This window comes from Anolis carolinensis, chromosome 5 (genome assembly GCF_035594765.1).
Source record: "Anolis carolinensis isolate JA03-04 chromosome 5, rAnoCar3.1.pri, whole genome shotgun sequence".
Taxonomy (NCBI): domain Eukaryota; kingdom Metazoa; phylum Chordata; class Lepidosauria; order Squamata; family Dactyloidae; genus Anolis; species Anolis carolinensis.
This window is the reverse complement of record NC_085845.1, coordinates 57,089,218-57,115,048: the sequence shown is the minus strand read 5'-3', so window position 1 is coordinate 57,115,048 and position 25,831 is coordinate 57,089,218. Positions and strand designations below refer to the sequence as shown.

General features: G+C 36.7%; 1 protein-coding gene across 2 annotated transcripts in view; it reads left to right on the top strand.

The window, feature by feature from the left end:
* The window catches only part of spock3 (SPARC (osteonectin), cwcv and kazal like domains proteoglycan 3), a 158,446-nt gene that overhangs the window by 115,982 nt on the left and 16,633 nt on the right, over positions 1 to 25,831 (top strand). For both annotated transcript variants that reach the window (XM_062981360.1, XM_008118132.3), the window contains one exon: positions 6,790 to 6,904. In XM_062981360.1, coding sequence (XP_062837430.1) covers positions 6,790 to 6,904 — 115 coding nt within the window. The remainder of the gene's footprint in view (positions 1 to 6,789; positions 6,905 to 25,831) is intronic.

Below are 25,831 nucleotides of genomic sequence, written 5' to 3'. Positions count from 1 at the left end.
GGAGACCTGAGGTTAACGAATAAGCAGGCTGCAAGGCAGACACTGAGGCAGGCAAGAGGCAACAAGCGCGGCAGGCAATGTGTAATGTGACATATTTTCTTTTCAATTTGAAAGTGCATGAAGTGACATTAAGACCCCTTTCTCTGAGTTCTGGATGTTTTTGTTTCCTAGAGTGCCAGCAACTCTTGGAACTTACATCCAACCAAATCAATTTTAGTGCTTTACAGCATGTGTGTGAACAGATCACAATGGGTCAAACCTTTAAATGATTTGATTTTAAATACATTAAAAAAGTGTTTTAGGAATAAATTTTAAAGTCTAAAAACGTAATGAAATATGATTATGTATTTAAAAAATACAAGAAGTGTCAGTTTTAAAAAAACAAAAAAAAAACTTTGTTTAAATATTTATGTCTTGCCCTCTATTGCTCCTTTTCCTAACATAGCAAAAATGTAGACCTTCAGAAGTCATTCAAAATATATAATCCTGGTTTCTAAAAATCAACTTTATTTTAAGGGGTAATCAGTCTTAAAATTGACATACAAGATAAATATTTTGTTCACTCTAGGCAAAGCTTATTTTAATTGCCCTGTCAAGCTTCAGTAAGACTTTGGCAGTGCTGTAAGATGTAGCTAGTTCTTTGGCTTACAATGCACATTGCAAGCCCAAGAAAGTATAACTTCTGCAAATTGTGTAGTACATGTTTGAACACATGTCAATAAACTGCAACAGTCTTATAGAATAAGGTACTAGAGAAATATAAATGTTCTGGTGCAGATTATTTTGAAATTTCCATATCATGCTCTCATACACCTTCTAAATCCATAGAGATTTTTAATGAAAATATTGTATAATCAGTGAATTTTAAGAAGGATTTTTCCAAGAGTATAAGTACTATGTGTAAAACTACTTTGCTTCATCTCGTAGCAAATGTTGAAATCCTAGGCTCCTACTCTTGTGATCTCATTAGCAAGTAAACATTTTTCACCACCTGATGAAGCACATAAGTAAACCTTAATTTCATCCACTTATTACTGAAGCAGATATGGCACTAGGTAAAAAAAAATATTTCTGATCCCGTACCACACTTAGAGTCTTTAGGTTTTAGAATTCCAGGCAGCATGTAAAACTATCTTTCCATTCATTTTTACTTAGGCTAGCATCTCTGAGGAATTAAGTGAGAGTCTGTTGGATATTACTTTGTAAATACATATGGCTATATGATTCCAATAGAACATGCTATTCATTTTCTTTTTGCATGAGCAATCCATTCTATCTTTTTTGTGTATAAAGTGGCATTAAGCATAAGGTTCAGAGTGTTAACAAAACTAACATTCTGCATTTTTATTAAAAACCTACTTATACTCCCCCCTTTTTTAAAAAATACTAACCATTTTTTGGTAACATGATGCCATCTGAAAAGGTATTATAAGAACAGATTTTTTTTTCAGGCACCTCATACTGTGCAGTTTAAGTTGCCTTTACGTGGTTTGTCTTTATGTCAGATAAATTGCTAATGATTATTATTCCAACAAACATTTATAGTTGGTTTTGGAATTCCGTTTCACTTTCAGGAAGTTTTCCATTGAAATGAAATACAGTCCATGTATGTATGTGAATCAGAGTGTGCACAGTTATCTACACAGGAGGCAGCCACACACTCCATCCCCAACTCATGGTGAGATGGAGTCCAGCTAAGTCAGCCAGGCTGAGACTACTTCAACTCTGCTGACTCATCACCTCACTATCCATGCGACCATGGAGAAAAATTGAACCATTCCCCTCCTTCTTCATGGTCATGCAGGCACCTCTGCTGATGTCAACACAAGGCACCTGCAATGTCTAGGAGCTATGTGGGCTTCTGTCAGCAGCAACAGTGATGACATGAGACCAATTCTTCCCCTTCAGTTGAGCAGCTGTGGCCCATGTGGTCTGCAGGCTGCTCCATAGTGGACCTGGTCCTGCTTTCCATACTTGTTGAAACCATGGGATTGCTCTGGAATTTCAGCCAAACTCTTGAGTATGCTCTTTTTTTAAATGAGGTACTAAACTGGCTTAACCTGATTTACTCCATGATAAGCACTGGAAGTGACATAATGTCATGAAGACAGTCGGAACAAACTGCACAGGGAATGTGAGCCCATGTTGACGAGTCCTCAGTTGTTTTTCTAGAAAATGTTCTGAGCGATTCTACTAGATAACCTATCATACTTTATTCTTTACAAGTGTTGTTGCAAGGCATTAAAGAAACAAAACAGAATGTTGACTGCTCTCCAGGGCCAAAAACAGTTCAGGGAGCCGGAAAACATAATAAAATTACTCTTGACTGCTAGGTGGCATAGAGGGAATTTCCATTTTTCAAAAGGAAAATTTAAAATTGGGGCATGGTGAAAGTGGATATGATCCTTCAAGATATGACCCAAAGTCATTCTGATCTCCAAACATCAACACCCCTTCCCACCCACACCTTTACTGGAAGTACTTCTATTTATTTTACTGGGATTTTAAAAGTGTAAATAGCTACTGAAACTTCTTCAAAAAGTATTCAGGATTGCTTTGGAAAGTACATCAAGAATTTGTGATATCTGCCTGATGTACTAACTAATAACCAAAGACAGACTTTCATGTGCAAGTTCTGAATATATTTTCTAGAACAGTGGTTCTCAACCTGTGTGTCCCCAGGTGTTTTGGCCTTCAACTCCCAGAAATCTCAACCAATTTACCAGCTGTGAGGATTTCTGGGAGTTGAAGGCCAAAACATCTGGAGACCCACAGGTTGAGAGCCATTGCTCTAGATGCATATGCCCCTTAAGCACATCTTTATTTTATCTGTGGAGATGTTCATCTTATCAGTATTTAACAAATGATAGAGAGAAGCAGTGCAAAATAAAGGGGAAAAAACCCCTAGAAATACATATATGAATATGCTCTAACTTTTAGTCCAAGTAAAAAGCTATATTTTTGAAGCAAGATGTAGTAATATTCCTGATTATGTATGTATGTTTTGCATTTTCCGACAATTAAATACTAATGAGCATGCCCTTTATGTGATATTTTAGTTCACTTACAACTTTATAAATATTTCAGCCTTGGATAATTGAGTAAATTGAACTTGCTGAATTAGCAATGCAATCAGTGGAGTTGCTTAAGAAGAGATATTGCATCAAAAAGAAATTATATTATAATGCATTCTTTATAGTACCAGAATCTAACAACCACTATGTCAGACTACAAAGAGAAGCCATTGAAATCCTCAAACATGTGGACAATTTCAACAGAAAGGAGGAAACCATGAAAATGAACAAAATCTGGCTACCAGTATTAAAAGAACTCTAAAATCAGACAGCAAATAAAGAATAATGCTCTGAAAAAAGGAGAATTCCAGACATGAAACACTCAGGGCCTGCTAACACCTCCATCAAAGGATTGCCCCAGGCAGGAATCAGCCAGACCTTGAAGCTGCAAGGCTTCTCAATGCTAATTCAGGCAATCCACACTTGTCTCCAACAGACAAGAGTTCTTTCTTCCACCCTGGACCTTACACAGATATACAGTGTTCCCTCACTACTTCGCGGTTCACTTTTTGCGGATTTGCTATTTTGCGGATTTTCAATAAACTCTAAAAGAATATTATAAATCATAAAAAATACAATTTACAGCCTTAGGAAGGGAGGACGGAGAAGCTGAAGGGAGAGAAAAGGAATGAAAAGGAAGTGATTTATTGTCACACGATTGGTTGATAAAAACTTAAAATAGTGTATAACTACTAAAATAATGTATAAATATATAGCATCCCTACTTTGCATATTTTCACTTATTGCAGATCGTCTTGGAACCTAACCCCCGTGATAAGTGAGGGGACTCTGTATAAACCTCCCTTGCTTAGTTTCCAATGTATCTCACAACCTCTGAGGATGCCTGCCACAGATGTGGGTGAAACGTCAGGAGGGAATGCTTCTGGAACATGGCCATACAGCCCAGAAAACTCACAGCAATCCAGTACCAGAATCAATTTTAAAGAAATGATTCATTAAAACAAAAAAGTGAGAAGGATGAGAATATCACAAAGCACTGCATTTGCGTCAATCCAGAATAGATCAAGAAATGGAAGACAAAAGACAAAAAGCCACTGGCAAGTTCTTTACTAAAGGCATCATTGTTCCATCTCCATGGACAGATCACAGTAGGAAATGGGTTTCTCAGCTTAATTCAACTACTGGTATGGATCTCAATCATTCATTACCCATTGGCAGAGAAATAGTGGTGCAAGCTGCAAAAAGAAATGCATCTTGCCAGACTGCTTTGTCTCTGCTGGTAGACTTTAACGTTTAAAAAAAATCTTAGCTGAACATTTCAAAAGGGATGAATTATCTGGCCAGTCTCAATAAAACCTGAACTCCCTCATTGAGAAGAAAGCTCTTTTCAGTTGAGAATGCTGAAAGCAGTGTCACTCCCTGTGAGAACAGTAGCCTCCAGGTGGGTGGCGGTTGCAATGGCCAGGTTTGTTCTAGTCATCTTATGAATACCATTGGAGCTGAGACCAGTTGCAAAGAGAACGACATGCACCTCTGAAAGAATTACAACCATGCTCATTTTTTCAGAGCAAAGCACAAAAAAGCCCTTCCTAGAGACTGGACTCAAAATGAGCCTGCTTATCAACCCAGTAGCAGTCTTCTAGAAACACATTTCTCAACATGATCTGCTTGTGGCACAATTAAGAATGTATAAGAATGGTGAACGTAGTTGGTGTAATGTTTATAAAGCTCAGCTGGTGCTAGACCTTTGATATTTTTTAATCATCTGAAAGATTATTTATAATTGATATGCATATGTTTTATAGTTTTATAATATTGTGTTTTATTGCTATTGTTATTGTCTGAATCTGGCATTGAATTATTGCCGTAGTGTTTAAGCCACCCTGAGTCCTCCTTCGGGGGTGAGAAGGGTGGGGTATAAGCACAGTAAATAAATAAATAAATGGATAGTCTATGTTCCACAAAATATATAAATGGGTTGTATTATATAGAAACGCTAGTGATCTTTTGCTTAATGACTGGTTTCCATCTTCCCCCTCCTTCCTACATGGGAAAGGTTATTTCTGTCTCCCCAGCACCATTTGGAAAATCTACATTAGCAATTTTGGGATGAAAATTTTGGTTTTATAATGTCTCTGGATTAGCCAGTATCAATAACAATAACTTTATTTTGTACCCCGCCTCCATCTCCACAAAGGGACTCGGGGCAGCTTACATATGGCACAAGGTGCCTAAAACAACACATAAAATAAAATACAAAATAAAACCACTAGTATATAAAACAACAATTTGAACTCAGAACAGTGCCAATTACTATAACTTTTGGTAGAATACTACTGATCCTAGAATGCACCTAAGGCTAGAATAAATGGAGAGAGATTTTTTGTATGGCATTGGTAGAAGAGAGCTGGCACTTTGTGTTGAGGTTGATTGGCTGAACTTTTTAGAGGCTTGTTTAGATGTTTTTGTGTGTTTTGGGTTATGTGCTATGCTAAGAAAAAGTGAAACTGTTTTTATTGAGGGTGGACCTAGAAGTCACTTCCTTTACATAGTTACTTCATGAATCTCTGGATCTTGGAAACAGGAACTCAATAAATGGCAATTGATGTGATATATAGAGGATTGGTGGGAAACATAGACTATGGTGAGCTTGTGTCCTTTGTGTAAAGGACCTCATCACATTAAGTTGTGGCTTCACTACAGATTGTGGCAAATTCAGCAGGGTGGCAGTTGTGACGAGAACCCATCACGCCCCACATTGCCCAGCTATCCCCTTACCTCATCCCATGGGGGAAGCAGCCACTGCCCAGCTTCCCCCCATTGATCCCTATGCAACATGGAAACCCTCCCGTGTTGCTGCTGCAGTGGCATACATTGGTTCCTCTCCATCCTGCCAGAAGTAAATCTACTTCGTGGGATGGGAGCCGCCAGGCTCCTTTCCTGAAGAGGGGTGAAAGCAGCATAGGATGGATAATTTTGCCCATATGATGAGGTGGTAAGGCTGGTTATCACACTGAATTTCCTAGTGCCTCCTATGTGGGACCAATGGAGAACTACTTAATAGATAAACTGTAAAAATTGTTGTATTGTAAGGAAGGTAAAGTTTTCTCACATTTTAAAAAACCATGCCTAGTGGTGCTTAAGGTCAGAAGTACATTTTGTCGGTGTCACTAAGGGAAGACATATACACTGCTGCTATCTACCTTTGCCCTGTATCTCGCAACATGGAGAGTTGTTTAGTCAAGATGGTGGGTTAATTCTCAAGAGGTTGGGAAAACATGCTTTGCCTGGCAACCAGTGCTATAAATATGCGAAGTAGAGGGCCATTATCTCTAACAATAGTAAAATCTTCTAGTAAGTGGTGTGGAATACTCACACCAAAAACAAAAAGGGAATGCAATCCAGTGTGGTATAGCAGTTCTTTATTTTGTGCAAGGCTCCCTTGCAGGCAACCAACTCCCCAGTAATAAGTTACAACAATAATAATGTAATTGGAGTCAGCCATACATATTTTTAGCTGTAGACTGAAAAATCCCTTATTTACTAGTCTCTGGTTTCTAATAAATGAAAGGTTTTATCCCCATGATATGTTCAAAGCATGACTTTACTACATTAAAACATGTTTTCCCATTTTTTGCAAACTTTAGAATTAAGCTGAGGAATAGCTGACCCCCATATCCCTCAAAACACATTACCAATATGTTTTTTAGAATATACGTTGAAATACAAGATTGACGTTTTCTTTCTATTGCAGTGCAAACTAGAATATCAAGCCTGTGTCTCAGGAAAACAGATCTCAGTAAAGTGTGAAGGACGTTGTCCTTGCTCTTCTGATAAATCCACAAGTGCAGGCAGAAATGATAAGCGAGGTAAGTACTGATACTTTTTTACTTTAAATTACTCTAGAGCATTTAGTTGCTCATTCTTCAATGACTTAAGCTTGTTCCATGTGGAAAATGTTGTGAGTAATCATCATTTGTTGTTTTAGCAATAATAAGAACCCTTTGTTTTGCAATTGTTTGGAAATGTAGAATCACTTCAGTGGTCTTGTATAACTTCATTAAAAACTCTGTTCGTCATCACCCAACCACCTGACTTGTTGCAAAAACTCAAATATGAATATACAAGTCTAAGGGTGAAAATTGAGATGGAATCTCTAGTTAGGATTTCCTGTAGTTTTGGTTTTATTGTTCAAGTCTACTTTCAGGCTGGTCCTCTCCTGACATAAAGAATCAAAAAAGGACTATCACTTTAGTTAGAAATGATGTTTTGTTTTGTTTTCTTAACTATTAGTAAGTTATCTGCAAGTATACTCCAGTGGTAACCACACATCCTTGTTCTGTAACTATAAATCTTAAAGTGGGCATAGAGTCTACTTTCTACTTAAGACAGAATTGTGCAGATGTAGAACCTCATGGGCTGAACCTGCACCTGCCACATTTACCAAACTTCCTGACCCCCTATGACACACACATCAGATTTCATGGGGAAAAAACAAGAAAGTGTGGCTTGTTTTGAAATTGAGAATTGAGCCTTCTAGAAATGTGTTTCTCTGTTTTCCTGCCCAGAATTATTGAAACAGAGGTTTATAGGAATGACTTGGGTCCGTGCTCTGCTTCCAGACCTTACTTTAGAAATTGAAACGGAAATGAGAATTTTCTACCTGACCTAACAACTGGCCTTGGATCTGTCTTCGTCTTTTCTCTTAGTATTTGTGTTCATCCCCTGTGAAATATGATGACAATCATTTATTTGAATTTGATTGTCCAACACCTCTGGCCTTTTTTTGAAGCATGTGGTTCCAGGATAAAATTCCTTATTCTGTAGTAAATAAAAATTTGGAGGTAGAAGCATCATACTGGTGTCTTTTGGCAATGATGTAGAACATTTGGATGGAGTGGAGAGAATGTCTGAGGTGACATTTGTGTTCACTTTTTGTGTGTATATGCCTGAATTGGTATTTGCAGGCTTATGCTAAAACTTAGTAACGGTATAATTGATTGATTTATTTTGTGTCAAAAGCATTGCATAATAAATAAGTTTAAAAATGATAAAATAAAGGAATCACAAACAGCTAAATAGTTTTAGACCAAAAGTGGGCAACAGCAATTGCATTGTCCGTAGCTTTAAACAACTCCTCCTCCGTGCATGAGGCAGGGCATTTGATTAAGAGTAGCATCGTTTCAACAAGAAGCAACCTATATTTCCTAAATCAAAGATCTGAAAATGTCAAGAGCATTAGGAAAAAATAGGAATGTTATAAATAAAAGCTAAAATATTTTCAGCTATTCAGTACGTATTGGAAACTTATAGCAAAACTCTTTATCTCTCCAGATCTCAATGTAGTTTTTGTAGACTTGCGCCATATACCCCCAAATTCCTCTAGTGATACAACTACCTTGAAGTTTTGTCTATGGATTTTTGTAAAGCACTAATAACTATTAAAGATGCTTAGTAATAGCTTTGCTAAGTTTGTTAAATCTTCTTTTATAATTGCTAACCTTTATAGTGTTTTTCTTTTCAGAATATTTGACAAAGAGTAAAGAAACATGCGAAAGATCATATCAAACTTGTCTCTGTACTTTCGATGACTGTTCAGCTTTGTTCAATAAATGTGACAGCTTTAATTATGGTAGAATTACTTGTAAAAATGTGCCCAACCTATTCCACAGCCTTATGCTACATTAACCTTTGCAATTAACTGCAGTCTACTTGTCATTTTAAAAGAAATTGTTATATGTGAATAGCTGATAATTAGCTGAATAGTGGAAGAAAGCTTAACATTAAATAATCCCCCATTCCAATGAATTTTTCTCATAGATATCATAAGAGAGATCCATAACCCATGATGTTGGGTATCAGAAATTTGTCTCTAGAACTGATCCCCTGTTTCTACAACTTTTTCCCCACAAGTAGAATGTTTTCAATACTATGGCCATGTAACATTTAAGTTTTTACAGTGTGAGATAATGTCTTTTTCATATCAAAAGAAGATCTCTTAAGGCCCCTCTAGCTTGGTGTGTTGCACTAAGAAAGCTCCTGTTATTTTTAGGAACAAAAGTCCTCACTCTACAGATAGTCCCCGCATTACAAACATAGTTAATATGTTGTTTTCAGAATGTTGAAACATATACACAAAACCTAGATGTGTTTACCTATGGGAAGCAAAAACTGATTGCCTACAAAGGTCCATTTGTAATTGTAGGATTGTATAAATGTAACTACGCTGCCCTGGCATTGAAAGCCTCCCAGGCCACATAAAATGGCATGGCGGACCAATTCGTCCCACACACCTTACACGTGATCTAACAGATTTCTTAAGGCTGATTAACATGTTGGGAAGCAAATGTGCTTCTATGGGCTGGGGATGTGGGATACATTGAAGCCTTGTCACCAACCATGCATGTATGAATCTAAACCTCTGTATGTGTTTTCACGAAGGAGGTGCTTGTAAACATTTTCATATTAACATGATTTATATAAAACCTCCTTGTTTTATATAAGATAATTGAGGCATATTGCAATGTAAATGTGAAATTATGATTAGCACCTATATGTCTCACCAGGAATAAATGGAGAATAACTTATTTTTCTATGGCTAACAAGGTAACTTTTGAACATTGCTTATGTATGTAGAATTCATCTCTGTTCCACTTCGAGATTTAAAATACAGTACTGTTGCTGGTCATCGACTGTAATAAATAAATATATAAATACAGTACTAGTTTTTGTGCGGTCAGTCCGATTATACCATAAAGTGATTTGCAAGAACTTCAGTGTTATTGAACTATGTACAATTTATTTGTTTAGCTTCCCAGGGATCAACAATTTCCTTACACAATTTTTATAGATTTTTTAATCATGCCCAAAAAGTGTATGTATTTAGGCAATTACAGAGGAGATAGATACTTTTTAATATATTTACTTTATGACTCTTTTTAAATTATAGCAATCCATAGCACTCCACTTCCAGCTTTTATTACTTTGATTATCAAAACCTGGACTATAATAGTAATTAACGATTTCTTATTCCTTTGTATTCTAACTGCCTTATATCTCATTTTCTGCTTGATAATTCTATAATAGGAAATTCTATTGTTTTAATTAGCACTTTTATGGCCTTTGTAATTCTTACATTAAACACATAATTTTATTAAGATAATGGGGCAATTATTCTAGCAATACCTTTTTGTAATTTAAAATATTATTGCCAACAAAGAATAGTGATGGGACATATAAAATTAAATTGCTTATACAATAACATTTTATTATTACATTTGTAAAAGAGTTATTTTCTTATTTGTGCCTTAGACTGAGATGAATTTTTGTATTGCTAAAACACTGAAAGCTATCATGGCAAAGTTTTTGTTGCTTTTTGTTCTAGTGCTCAGTTACAAGCAGAAACTATTTATCAGAAGAATCACATGATATTTATCATGTTTTAGATTTGGTGAACGAAGACATATAGGTTATACCAAATTATGTGAGAAATCTATGTTTTTAAAGAAGGAACTCTAAGCATGCAGCAACTGTAATGCACACTTTTTGGCCAAATTACAAAGTGCAATTTTTAGCTGCTGTGCATTATATTCTCCAGCAAATACTTTGTTTGGTTTCCGAGTTTTGAAAATTGAGGTTTCATTGGATTTGATGATACATTAGACTCGGGTAAATATGGGTAAAACAAATACATGAAAATGCATAAACATGAGGTTAAAACACATTAAAACATTCAAACCAATAAAATGTACAAAAATTTAGGGTAACCTGAGAACTTGCCCTAGACCAGTGGTTCTCAACCTGTGGGTCCCCAGATGTTTTGGCCTTCAACTCCCAGAAATCCTAACAGCAGGTAAACTGGCTGGGATTTCTGGGAGTTGTAGACCAAAACACCTGGGGACACACAGGTTAAGAACCACTGTCCTAGAAGGTCAGATAGTGGTTGGGTCTCCTGTCATCTATTCTGAGATATTCAGGGTATCAATATACAATGCAACATGCCTCCTTTTAGCAACTAGGCATCATTTGTCTTTGAGAGCAAAATAATTTCTATTCTACTCTCCATCCTAGAGTTGGAATGTAATGGTTTTAATGGTTTTATTTTGCTAGTAATGTCAGATCAAACGAAGTCTCAAAACGAGCATTCCTGAAAACCATTTTTTTCCGGAATAATTTGTTCTTCTCTGAGATTGCTTTTCCAGCGGGATGATTTCTTATCTGGATTTAGAAGGAGATGAAAGCTTTTAAGTGATTTTATAAGTCTGTTACGTTTGTCAGGAAATGGAATTATATTCACCTTTCTAACAGCTGAAGGTGTTGATCGTTTCTAGTATTTCCTCTTATAGAATTTTGGAGGATATCCCAGAGGTCACAATTTGTTCTATCTTCACTCAGTCACTTCATTTTTGCTTCAAGTCTTGCTTCAAATACAATTGGAGCAACTGCATACAACTTTAACAAAACCCAGGCTGAATTTGCAAAGCTTGGTAACACAAAGGAAATAAAATTATTTCCCTGTGTTCTTTTCTTTTGAAGCAGTTAAAACACTGGAAACATACAGTGTGGGACAATTTCAAAGACACAGTGCAATGGCCTGATTTTTCAATGACATAATCTGTCTTTGAAAAGTTTTGTATGGAATGTGAGTTGCTGTATTTGTCCGTACTCTAATTTGTGAATTAGAAAGACCAAACAATTAAGGTCATTTTCTTAACTGAAGTTTGCTTACTCTAAAGGAAAGAGGGGAATAAAACTTATTTTTATTTAAAATAATCTATATATTATTTCACTGTTATATCTGATGGTATAAGTGTTACTAGGGCATCTATTACATAACTTACGTAAGTTATGTTGTTGTTGTTGTTGTTGTTGTTGTTGTTGTTGTTGTTGTGTAAGCTGCCCCAAGTTCCTTCGGGGAGATGGTGGCGGGATAAAAGAATAAAGTTGTTATTATTATTATTATTATTATCATCATCATCATCATCATCATCATCTGTGCTATATATTTTCTTTTTAAAATGTGAAGTGGAAACTGAATGAATTGCAGAGAGATCACAATTCCTTGCTGGAGCTATTATCTCCTTGTGCAATATATTACACCTATAAACTTTGAAACAATAATTTATTTATTTATTTATTTATTTATTCTTCAAACTTATATGCTGCCACTCCCCTAGGGCTCGGAGCAGCATATCATTAAGAGGATATTATTTGGATTAGAGTAGTTTGCCAGTGCATGATAATAGAAACAAAGGGTACATTGGATATTTATGCTTCAATGTAAATGTTTTAAAAATGAAAACAGAAAATGTTCAAGTTATTTATGAATGTAGCTGTCAGATCATACTGACATTTTGCCAGATATAATACAGATCTTGAGGTGCAAAATATAGCCACCAAAAATATGCATATAAAGTACCAGAAAAAAAATTATCAAAAGTTAAAATGGGAAAATAGACAATATTTTATCTGTTTATGCCAGATTATGTTTTGATATTCATTTAAAAATAATGTTTCCCAGATCAGGAATAATCTGACTTGTCCTCCTTTTTATACCTGGATTCCATAGAGGCATTCCAGTTTCCAAAACCATAGTTTCTTGCTATATCCAAATACTAAAATGTAATATTTCTTAGTGCAGCTGGAGGACATCTGTAAAGCATAATTTCGAAGTTTGGACACCACAAAAATTATGATTAAAAAGTTAAGATGTCTTTACTGAAGTCAGGGATACAAATGAAAGAGCGAAGATTTTATTCAAAGTTCAACTGAAGCAGGGCTAAGGGAAATCATTGAACTGCATGTGGTCCATCATGGCCCTAAAATGGCCCATAGAGGGCTAAACACTTGTCAACAATGCTTTCCTAGCCCCATAAAGTATTTGAAACAATATTCCAGGCGTGCAATCCCCAAGGTCTCTTGGGGGCAATGTGGCTTTTTAATACAGAAACTAAACTAAGTGTAGAAAACCTTGAGTTCTGGGCTACATACATCCCTGCCTCCAGCCAAGCCTACATTTATCACCATTGCTGAAACTTGATAACAGTTACTGAAATTAACATTTTTGTAAGACCCACAAATGTACCAAGGCATTCTGCTATGTGGAGGAGAAAAGTGACAGCCTTTGTGACTGTATATTAGAGTGTCTTCTTCTGGTGTGGAAACATAGAATTTTTTACACTGTGCTTATGACAACAGATTTAGATATGATGTCTAATAGTGTCAGGGTAAAGCAACAACAGCTAGCCATAGGAACAAGAGTTACTTGTCTATTGTATGCCCTTGAATTAAACATGGTTATCTAGTGACTAAGATCAAAATATCTGGTTTATGGACATGTTTCTACAAAAATTAATAGACATTAGAATTCAAATTGTTTTTGTCATTTCCTTCAGAGATGGCAAAAATTGGATCCATGTAATAAGTATTCAGAATGAAAGTCCTCACTATAGAGTAAAATCACCTGGTACATAATGCTTCTAGCTTAGTAGAATTTGCATAGACTGCATAGCACATTTGTGCAAATAAATTCATTGTTTACAAATATTCTGATGTTTCATGAGCTGGCAGTAAATGTGCAGAAAAGCAAACTTGAGTAGACACGTCAATAAAAATATCAATTTGAGGTATGAAGTTGCAAGTGGTCATAGCTCATTGTTTCCAGCATCAGTGGAGGAGAAAAGTGACAGCCACCAGCAATTGAAAAGAGAGAGATCTGTTCCGTCCTTGAGCTTGAGGAAAGGGGATGGCCATGTGAACATTGAACAGCCATAGCCATTCAAAATATGAACTGCCCAACTGTTCACAATGCCACAAAGTGCAGGAGATTCCAGAGCATCCTGTGACTTTTTAATGTGAGACAAATCCGCATTAAGTGACCTTGGTAGGTGTTAAGGCAAATAGGCTCTGTGAGTGATGTAGATGCCACGAAGCCCATTCACCCCCACCCCAACTCATTTGGACCATGTAGATGGGCCCCTAGACTTGAGGCAGATGCTTTATATTACAGCATTTGCGATTGATCATTATGATCAAAGAAAATTGAATGAGGCAGATCTGAACTATGGTATTTTATTACTATCTTAATTACATCTATATGTTGTCATTTTTCCAGTGAGCTGAAGGTGGCATTCATTACTTTCTTCTTCCACATTTTATTATGACAAGAACACTGTGAGCTAGGTCAGGGTGAAACAGAGTCACTGTCCCAAAGTCACCCAATAAGCTTCATTACTTAGTGCAAACTTAAATCTTTATTTCTTTCTAGACCTCAGACAAATACTTCAGCCACCATATTTAAAACATACATACATACATAATCATTGTTGGAATTGCTTTTATTATTGACATTCCTTAGTTTGTACTGCATGACTCCTGCATGGCCAACTGCATGATTAGTTGCACCTGAAGTAGACCCGTTATATTAACTGGATGTATAAGTGTTTTTACCATTGATACAATTGAACAATTACTTGTGTACTGCATGAGGTGTGTGAGCTTTGATGGTTACAGTGCAGCTGGACACTGAGTTTTTGTATCTGAATTATTTTGTCTTGTTACAGAAATGTCTATGTGCAGCTTGATATTTGGTTACTTTTATAAATGAGAATGGTTGTTAAGAATGTGCTCTAAATAGCTTTCAAAATATAAATATAGTAGAGTCTCACTTATCCAACGTAAACGGGCCGGCAGAATGTTGGATAAGCGAATATGTTGGATAATAAGGAGAGATTAAGGAAAAACCTATTAAACATCAAATTAGGTTATGATTTTACAAATTAAGCACCAAAACGTCATGTTATACAACAAATTTGACAAAAAAATAGTTCAATACACAGTAATGCTATGTAATAAATACTGTATTTACGAATTTAGCACCAAAATATCATGATATATTGAAAATATTGACTACAAAAATGCGTTGGATAATCCGGAACGTTGGATAAGCAAGTGTTGGATAAGTGAGACTCTACTGTAGCACCATTTATCTGAATACATTTACTTTTTATTCACTGTTGTACTGCTTTAAAAGAGGTATCTACCATAGAAGAATGGGAGAAATACATCATCAACCTGCTAACAATGGATAAAATAACTGTACTCTTAAGCGGAGAGCAACTAGAGGATTTCATTAAAAGAATGGCAGCCAGCGATCCAATAACTCAATATAAAAGTAAAGTTAAACTAGATGTAAAAATATTTACAGGGGCTCCTATAAGGCTGTAGACAAAGAGGGATTTATAATTTACGATGCTCTTATCTGCCCTACCCAAACAGAAGTCAGAGGCTCCTTAAACAAAAATACTGTATGACAAATGTTAGTGAATTATAAACAGCATGAAAATATAACATTGTACTCAACAAACATATATATTGTATGCCTATTTAAACAAATATAGATAGATAAATAGAAAGAAAGAAAGAAAGAAAGAAAGAAAGAAAGAAAGAAAGAAAGAAAGAAAGAAAGAAAGAAAGAAAGAAAATGTATGTGTAACATATCATTTAGCAAAATAGGGAATTGTATAAGAGGTGATGGGTTTTGATTTTTAACTGCATAATGAATTATGGATCTAATCTACCTGCCAAAATGATTACTAAAAAGTTTCCTAATAACCAATCATTAGTAGTAAGTTATGTAATGCAATATGTAGGAAATATGCATATTAGTATATTAATGTGGGCAACTTTTTATTAGTCATCATTAAGAGCCTATTTGTATTTGTCTTCATCTATGTCTTCTGTTCATCACATTATGCTTTTTTTGGTCAAAGCATTGTCACTGGTGATACAGTATTGCTGTTATAGTAAATGTGATGTTCAGGAGTGTCACAAAAGAAAAAGCATGCCTAAATATGGTATTCTATCACATGGAACTGTTTGCATGTCTGTTATTGAATTATTTACAGACTACCCTGGCAGAAAGCAAGAAATCATCTTTATCATAGTAGAATGTAAAATTTGAATATTGTGAATATTTCCTGCTGGTCTTTCAAGGATATGTTTATCAGTAATATCAAATCTCATTTAGCATGTAATGGGCAAGGTTGAAACATTTCTTTATCAAACATCAGCTCCTGAAATATTATTATCTTACTTTTCCTGACAAAGAGCTGATGTCATCATTGACAGTTTAATCAGTTTCACTTTCATGAATCTTGTAAGCAGTATACAGTAGTGACGCAGTTATTAGAAGAAATAAATGTTGCTAGTCTAAGCTGCAATGGAAAAAGAAGCACATGGCTGATGACATTTGACAGTTTTTTTCAGCTAAAGGCAGTGGCGCCGATAATCAACACATCCAGTTAGTTCAGATACATTTCATATTTCACAAATATCAAGCAAATTTATGGCTGAATAGATTACTGCCTTGTACTTCATTGCATTATTTTTCTTGGAGAAATTTTTCATAAATATGACACTAACATAGCTTGGGATAAAAATGGTTTTAACAGGCAAACCAAGAATTTATTTGAAAATATGTAAGCAATATAGTGGCTTTAGTGTCAATCTTAAGTTTATGAATAACTTCATCCATAATCAGATTCTAGTTATAGATATGGCTATGATTAAGATTTTTTGACGAAATGCTAGCAGTGTGATTTACAGGAGTGGAGTATTGGTGTTAATGTGTTTGGAAAATGAGATGTGCATGCATCTGAAGTCTATGGCTCTCTTTAGTGGAAAGGCTCAGCTTTGGCTCAGCTGCAACTAGGACTGTCAACACTCAAATTGCTGCCATAGATGTGGAATTACAGCTGTCTCAGGTCTGTGCTGTAACCAGTGCTGGAGGAAAATTACCTGGATGGGTTCTGGAAAGATGTCACCTAACAGTCTAGTAGCCAGCTCAGTGGACTTTCCAAGAGATGCTCTAGCAGAAACTGTTGGAGCGTGATGATGTTTATATTTTATGTGCTATTTTAGCACTACTGCTACTGAATGTAATGGCAATGCAAAAGCAAGCTTAGCAGTTTAGTCAGGTCACAGTGTTTTGGCATAACTACCAGATTACTATCCAAGATCTTTTTTTTTTCTTCGTGTCAGGAGCAACCGGAGTTGCTTCTGGAGTGAGAGAATTGGCCGTCTGCAAGGACGTTGCCCAGGGGACGCCCGGATGTTTTGATGTTTTTACCATCCTTGTGGGAGGCTTCTCTCATGTCCCCGCATGGAGCTGGAGCTGATAGAGGGAGCTCATCCACACTCTCCCCAGGTGGGATTCGAACCTGGCAGCTTTCAGGTCAGCAACCCAACCTTCAAGTCACTTAGTCCACTACGCCATCTGGGGGCTCCTGATCATCCAAGATCATGAAACATGCTTAGAAATGGCTGATTTTTTTGGTGCAGTACAACTATATTTGCATGGTATTTGAAGCCCTTTGTTACTGCTAGTTCTAGTTCTGCCTATTATTACTCATCCTTATTGCAGACATCTGTACTTTTTGTAAAATTTAGGAAGGGATTATTCTCTGGTTAATGGACCTGAATGCAGGCAGGGTCCACGAATGAGCTACGGCTTCCCTTCTTACTCTTGTTCAGTCTTCTTCAATGAAATTTTTAAATCCAATATTGATTAATTTAGGTTTCACAAAAGGTTTTACAATACAACTCACTTATTCACAACTCAGTATCCTCAGTTTCACATTCCTAAAATATATGCCCCCCTAAGTGTTTGTGACCTCTCTAGGTGCAATTCTATGATAAGCTTCTGGCCAAATAAATTTAAAATGCAGGGTTTGCTACTACCAATGGTTTCTGGTATCCATGGGAAGAAGGGTTGTCTTGGAACATATTCCATGTGGGTCAGTTCTCTATCAGTTCATTTTGAGGTAAATCGTGACAATCATATCTGGTCCTGTTGCTTGAATGAGATGTGTCTTGAAAATGTCTGCTGATAATAAGTTCAGATATCTCTTGTGAATGTATAATTTCATTGAAATCATTTTAAATTTAATCATGGACAGAATGCTTATATGCAACATCAATTTGAAGCAGTAAGAAAAGCATATGTACTTCACTGGTATATCAGCAATATGTATATTATTTACTATATAGCTATAGTAGTTGCACAGGCCATCTCTTTGACTTGAAACATTGTACTTCATTCCTCTGCCCCAAAGCATCTTAGAATATAACATTGCATTTTAGTTCTAGTGGCCCATCCAGGCCATCCTCTCCTCCATCCCAGTGGTCTTTTTTCTTCTTCTGTGATTCATATGTTATTTGAGTGATTATATTGCTTCTGTTTATGTGATTGCTTTAGTCAGTTGTTATGGGGTTTTTTGTATCCTTAGAGCGTTTTATAGTGTTTTCAGTGTTTTATTGTACAATGTTTTATGCTGATTTTATATTGGAAACCGCCCTGAGTCCCTTTCGGGAGAGAGGGCGGTATACAAATAAACTTTTACTTTTACTTACTACTTACTATTTCATAACATGGAATAATTGGAGTATAAAACCCATTTACTTAGTTCACTAGCATAAAAATCAAACTGCTTTTATTGTTAGACTTAAACGTAAGTAAAGGCAGAGGTTTTCCCTTGACATTAAGTCTAGTCATGTTTGACTCGGAGTTGGTGCTTGTGCTGGTACAGCTGTACCAGAAACTTCAACTTTATTTTCTTGCTGCAAATGTTTGCAATCATAGGACAGGCCACCTGTCAATCACCATTAAGTTTGGTTCCGCCCCTTGTTCAGGGCTCTGGGAGGGAAGGAGCCATTTTTAAGTTAGTCTCACTTAGGAAGCTCATCTATAGAACGTAAACCAGCTCGTCCCGTAAAAAGCTTCATATTTAAAGAACACCAGGGATAAAGACCGTCGGGGGATACAGAACAACAGCACAGAAACATCTGCAAGCCTTGGCTGGTAGGTCCACTCAACACCCAGACGCACTTGAGTCGGCAGTGGGTCCCAGACCAGCTAGGCCCAGATAATAGGTAACCTGGGAGAGGTTATAAGAGGGTTTTCACAGTTATTCAAAGCCAATCGCCTGTCCCGTGGGGACAAGACTCCTTGAAGATTTATTATTTGTTCGTCAATAAAGACTTTGTTATTTCTTTAAAGACTTCAAGGCCATCTTTTCAGGGAAATTCCTCAACAACCTTTCTTTAGGCACCCTGGCTTCCCGCTGGGCGTAAAGTGTACATCCTATATAATAGACAATCGGTTACAGGCCCAGCACGTGACAGAACAGTGCTCATCTCCATTTCTAAGCTGAAGAGCCGCCGTTATCCATAGACACCTCCAAGGTCGTGTGGCCGGCATGATGTACATTCTGAAAATCAGACACTTTTAAAGCTAGCAGATGGCCAGAATATATAGATATCTTATAAGGCAACAGTATTAACCAAGGTCCTATATCATGGTCTGTGAGACATAACATACAATAATGGTACTACTTTGCTGACATATGTAACTATGTTAGACAACTGTGACAATGTTTAACAGGGCAACATACAAGATGTCCCATTACACAGTGGGTGTTTCCGCCACACAACAGAGCACCAAAAAATATGGGGGCATTTTTCTCGCAGGGCACCTATGGCTTGCTTCTGTCTTCCATTCTGGATTACCTGAACCTATGTCTTTGTTGGGAACTATTTCCCCCTCTCTTTGCATTGCCATTTCACAAAGATAACTTGTACTGATGCACATCAAAATCCTTTTACAACAGTCACACAGCTTGTTCCATTTGTAGAATGGTCCCACTGGCACAACGATGTCAATATCCCACTCCTGGAATTACAATTATTCTAAAGTACACAGTCATAAATTGGTACATGACATCATAAATTCCCTGAGCAATATTAGCTATAATGTATTTTATTGGCAGCCAAGGGGTTATGCTAGAGCTGGATATTGGAGTTTGCTAGCATTTCTATGGTGAAATAGAACTTTGTTAAGTCAAAACCAACAGGCATGTAAGAAGGAAAACAGTTTTCTTTGAACAGTTCAAAAAGTGAGGTCAAATACCATCTCACTTCTTTGCAAACAGACATAATGGATTCTGACATGGCCATATCACTTTCTTTCTCTCTGAAGCTGTTAAGTGGGTATATGTATCAGATGCTCAGAGCGACTTTTGTGTGAGTGCTGTCTCAAGGTGGAGTAGGTCTTCTAAAGCCCAGGCAGTCTTTTGTACTTCTACAAAAAGCCAGATGATCAAAAGTTGTGCAGTACCATCATTTGACAACAGCTGCTTCCCTCAACCTGAAAAACAAAGGAGTTTTCAAACTTGGTGACTGGAAGTTTCACCTTAGCTGTTTTCTTATGACAACCATTCATTGGGGGCAGAGAAGGTTACTTCAGAAATTGGTATAGCTAGCTACCATAGAGATAGTTAACACCTATAACCTCCAGTCTCACCAAGGATGAAACTAGCTGACTTTAATGAGGATACTTCTGGTATTACAAAGCATAAAGTATTACCTCTAACCAGAATGAAGGTGGACAATGGACAACAATAGAAACTATCCAATTTCTTTTTTTTTAACTGACTTCAGATACTGCTTTGGAAGTACTGCAGAGAAATGTGGGCTTGAACTGATTGATGGGAATGTGAGGATTGAGTTAAAATATTACTTGATAGAGAGATCCAGCTGACCATCATCAAAACAAAGAATGATAGTAAACTCTAAATATACAGTCTAGCCTGAGGGCTGAAATGAGTAGAAAATAAAATTGGGAACAACTGACAGATTGTATTTGAAGGTAGGAGGATCTCTGTTGTGTCTTCAGAATTAGAAAACTGTATGCTGAAACTGAGAAGAGAACTATAAGAAGCTGGAGGTTATAGTTCTTTAAAGGTTTTTTTTTTAAGTCTTTACATCTGCAAAATTAGAATTAGTGCAGTGAATATTAAATTATTGTAATGGTCTACCTATACATACTTTATACAGTAGGAAGAAAATTAATAGTTTAAGGAGCATTAAATAGTTTAGGTTGTGAAATCATCTAGAAGTGTGAGTACTTAGTTTGATCTTGCCTTCTTTGGTCCTCTGCAATCACCAATAATCCATGTCAATGTGAAATATCAGTATGCAAAGGGATCTTGTAGCACATTGGAGAGCGTGAGAACAAAGTGTGTAGCCCGAACCTTCATAAGACTGAGGGTGCATCTACACTGTAGAATTAACACAGTTTGCCACCACATTAACTGCCATGATTCTCAGAATTTGTAGCTTGATGCGACATCAGCACTCTTTGTCAGAGATGAATAAATACCTTGTAAAACTGCACTTCCCATGATTTGACAGCACTGAGCCATGGCAGGTAAAGTGGTGCCAAATTGCATTAATTCTACAGTGTAGATCAGGCATCGGCAAAATACAGCTTGTAGGCCAAATGCGGCCTGCTGGGAACTTCCCTCTTGCTCTCCTCTCTCTCGAGGGCCTTGGCACTCTCCTCTTCCTCTCCCCCTCTTTTTGCGCACATGGAGCCCGCCACAGTCTGCAGTGTGCCCCCTTTGTCAAAAGGTTTGCCCATGTCTGGTGTAGATTCACCCTATGTCTACTTTCTCAGATCAGATTGTCACCTCATCACTGTACTCACAAGTTTTTCATTTCTCTGGATATTCATACACACACAGAGCCAAAAGAGGCGGAGCCAGGGTGAATTGGTACAATGCCAATTTGCTCTTCTACCCATCGAAGATGCTTAATAGAGCCCTATCCTGCCTTTATTAGAAATAGCTGCACCCAATCTCTGGGCACATAGCCCTTTGCAAATAAATGGCAATCATAACTTTGTTGAAAAATAAAAATGATGTCATGTCCATGAACATGTGGAGACCACCCTTTAAAACCACTAGTCAAGAAAAGCATGACCTTGTTAGAACTCAACCCTTTGAACAAGTGATATTCATAAGCATTCATGTAATGGCACACAGGTAACTAAGCTGTTAAACTGAAGAACCATGTCTATGAACTGCCAAGGACAAAAACATGCCACTACAAAAATATATTTGGTGAGCAGAGGATGGTTGTTTCTTTGAAGTTTAAATTACAGTTGCAGTTGCCCAAAAGATATACACTCCCTTAAAACCTCATAGTTTTAAATATGCACTCAGAGATTTTTTTTAAAAAAAACAAAGCCTTCTTTGAAAAAATAACATGTTGTTTACTCACAAACATCTTGTATTAATTCACCATACAGGTACATTTCTTATTAAAGTTCAGTTATAGATACCCTGTTTCCCCGAAAATAAGACAGTGTCTTATATTAATTTTTGCTCCCAAAGATGTGCTAGGTCTTATTTTCAGGGGATGTCTTAATTTTCCATAAAGAAAAATTCACATTTATTGTTGAACAAAAACTGAAAATTTATCATATGCTGTACAGTAGTTGTCATCACAAACCAGCATAACCAGACAAACTGTGAAATCCTATCAATAATTTTTTGTTACTACCGCTATTTCCATCTATGGTACGTACATTTACCAATCCCGCATGCTCTGGTGTTCTGTTTGGTGGGCATGCTTCCAAACAAAAACTTTACTAGGTCTTACTTTCGGGGGAGGCCTTATATTTAGCAATTCAGCAAAACCTCTACTAGGTCTTATTTTCCGGGGATGTCTTATTTTCGGGAAAACAGGGTAGGATGTGGTTATCTGTGTGTTGAGTACACAGGCATCATTCTTAATCAATAGTCCATAGTCTTTAGGTATAGTTGTACTCACTGAAGTCCATAAGTCATACTTCTCTACTGAAGTCCAAAACAACAACATGCATGTACCTCCACTGAGATCTGATGAAAACATGCATCCACCTCCACTGAGGTGTAAAGCAGACACTGAATATAAAACGGAATCCTGAGTATGAACATGCTCAGTACAATCACATGTCTGTAACTGCTCCCACACCAAAGAGGTATAGTCAAACTGCCAAATCAACCTACACAGAATACAGGTTAGCAAATATATACATTAACAAATGAATAATGAAAGGCTTGGAAGGTTGCTATTTCCAACAGCCTTAACCACAATCCCTCCTCCTTTTCTCTGGTCATGCAGACACCGTTGATGATTTTTAATTTACAGGGTGGAGTAGGTTCTTTTAAACACATTATATACCATTTGACATGTCTAACAGAAATGCTTCAGTGTAAAATAATATTTCTCCTTGATTTGGAACATCTTTACAAAATTTCTGGCTCAAACAACAAAAATGCTACTTCCTAATCTTTTATATGCTGCTTAAAACTTATAGCCAATTTTCCAACAATCACGAACTATTTTCCTTCACTTCTCTTCCTCCTCCTCTTTGAGTGGGTAAGCTCGCAGTTCTAAGAAGTGGTACAGTCCCAAGAGGATACAATATTCTGAATAATGTAAAGTTTGGTTCTGAGTGAAAACCATCCTTTCTGGTAGTCTGTTCTGCTTTTTAATGGTATACATAATGTATGATGGCGTATTGCCTAATTGTGGAATTGTATGTTGCAATAATATGTTTGTGAATGGTTTTGAATGTTGACTTATGAATTTGGCTCACAGTACAGTTCTCTGTGTTTAATGGGAGTTGCCACATAAAAAGGATTACTTCCATTTAAAAGAGATGATACATTCAGAATAAAACCATCTGAAATGCAATCCCTGCAGCACCTCATTTAATCTGGTTTGTGGGAATTTTGACAGGATGCTGACACAACATAGTCTTTGTTTATACCCTTTACTTGTCATTCAGGATTTTTTTTTGTTCTTGTAAACAACTGATCTTGTAAACTATCATGCTGTTTTAGATGCATATTTTAGGGATAAAATGTTAACACATTTTCTGCTCCTTTTATTCAGTTGTATGAAAGCAAACAATCAGCTTTTGTACTGAAAATTAAAGTAGTAAAGGAAAATACACTGATTAGCGTTTCCAGAAATTCTGTTTGCAATCAGTAAATTATATTCAGATTCCAGCTTCAAATTGTTGCATTACTTTATATGAAAACAAATTCAGCAGTTGGTTTACATTCCAATCATTCCACTTCTACATTATGAAAGTTGTTTTTGAAACATGGATGAAGGAGACTTTAAGTTATTTCATTTTCCCCATAGTTAAATATGTTGATTTTTGTAAACCTTGTCAGCTTCTAGCACTTCAAGATGATAGAACCAAAATAACCTTTGAGCTAGAGACTTCATTTATCCATACTAATTCTTTTAATGGCTGCAAGAATTGATTGTAAGAGCAAGTGCCTCCAGTCACATTAGACAAAAGGAAAAGCACTTCTTGGCAGGTTCCTGAGTGGATTCATCTGATTTAATATGCATTTTCTGATTACTGTCTAACCTTCCACAACCTTTACTGTCTGTCTTTTGTCATTAAAGATTCATCTGACAACCTATTGGGTGAAATAATAGTCTGAATTACCTCATCTTGACCTATTTTAAATCAATGCAGGCCAATATGTAGTATATAATTTGAGTAGCATGCCTTCATTCAGGGAAAGATTTTTCATTTTAAAGAGGTAGATAAATGGTGCCATTTATGCCCAAGTATAGCTAGCTAGTTAGATTAAGTTCCTGGTATGCAGCAACCTTGATCTGGCATTCTGGCAGGAGCAGAACCCAAGAGCTTAATTGAACTATCTTCTATCTGGGGATTTAGCAGTCTGCATGGGTGTAATTATGCCATGGGGAGCAGAATGAAGTCTATTATGTGCACTTCTGTAGTTCTCTTGAAATTTGGATACTCTGAACTTTTATGTACCGTATTCTCAAATTACCATGAGTGTCAGTCACGGTAGCAGAGGCACCAACCATAGTCCCGCAAATGAAACATAACATTTAACATAATGCTCCTTCACTTACTGCCAGGGCTGCCAGGCAAATGCACATCCAAGGCAAGCATTGGAGGAAAGACACATAACTACAACTTCTGCTTTGCTAACTTGATGCTTACCCCTATTAGGTTTGCTCAGAAACTGTATTAGCTGTGCATTCAATGAACGAAAATGAATTCAGCTCCATATGCCTATCTGTAACTCAGCACAAGCTAATTCTTGAGTCCAACTAAACCAAACATAGAGGAAAGCAACAACAATATAGGTGTAGATAGCTACAAAAAGGGTCCATGTGACAGCAGTGCCCAAAGACTTTTTGCCAGTATAATGAAAATGTAGCAAGTGGGGAAACTGCTGCAATATAGTGTTGTGCTTAATACCACTGTATTCTCACTATAAAATTAGCTCTCAAGCATTCAGTTTGGGTATCAGATTTATTTACCATGTATACTCATGTATAAATCGACTTCATGTATAAATTAAAGACCGGTTTTGGGGCCCAAATTATGAATTTTGCTATAATCCCTGGATAAGTTGGGGTCATTCTATGGGGAGGGGAAATCTTCTTGGCAGGGGATTGGACTGGATGACCCATGAGGTCTCTTCCAACTCTTTGATTCTATGGTTCTATAAGTGTCAGTATCATCTCAGGGGCCCACCGCTACTTGCTGTTACTGCCATTCTCTGACACAGGCATTCAAAAAGGCCAGAGATTCCATGGTGGACAGAGAAGAGGGAATCAGTGCATCTTTTTAGGGTCTCCCGGGACAGATAAAAGATTTCACCTTTAACCGGTCTCTTCAGAGAAAGGAGTGTTTCCCTTCTTAATTATATTGACCCATAGATAAGTCAACCCAGATCAATTTTTTAAATAAAATATCTATACTTATAGATGGATATATAGAGCATTTGTTCTTTTATTATCCTTTAGATTTCTGTCTTGGCTTGTTTCATTGACAAGGCAGTCAAAGTAGCATGCCTGGGGCTCCCAGATGGATTCCCCTTAAAGAGATTAACCGAGTCCACTTTGTT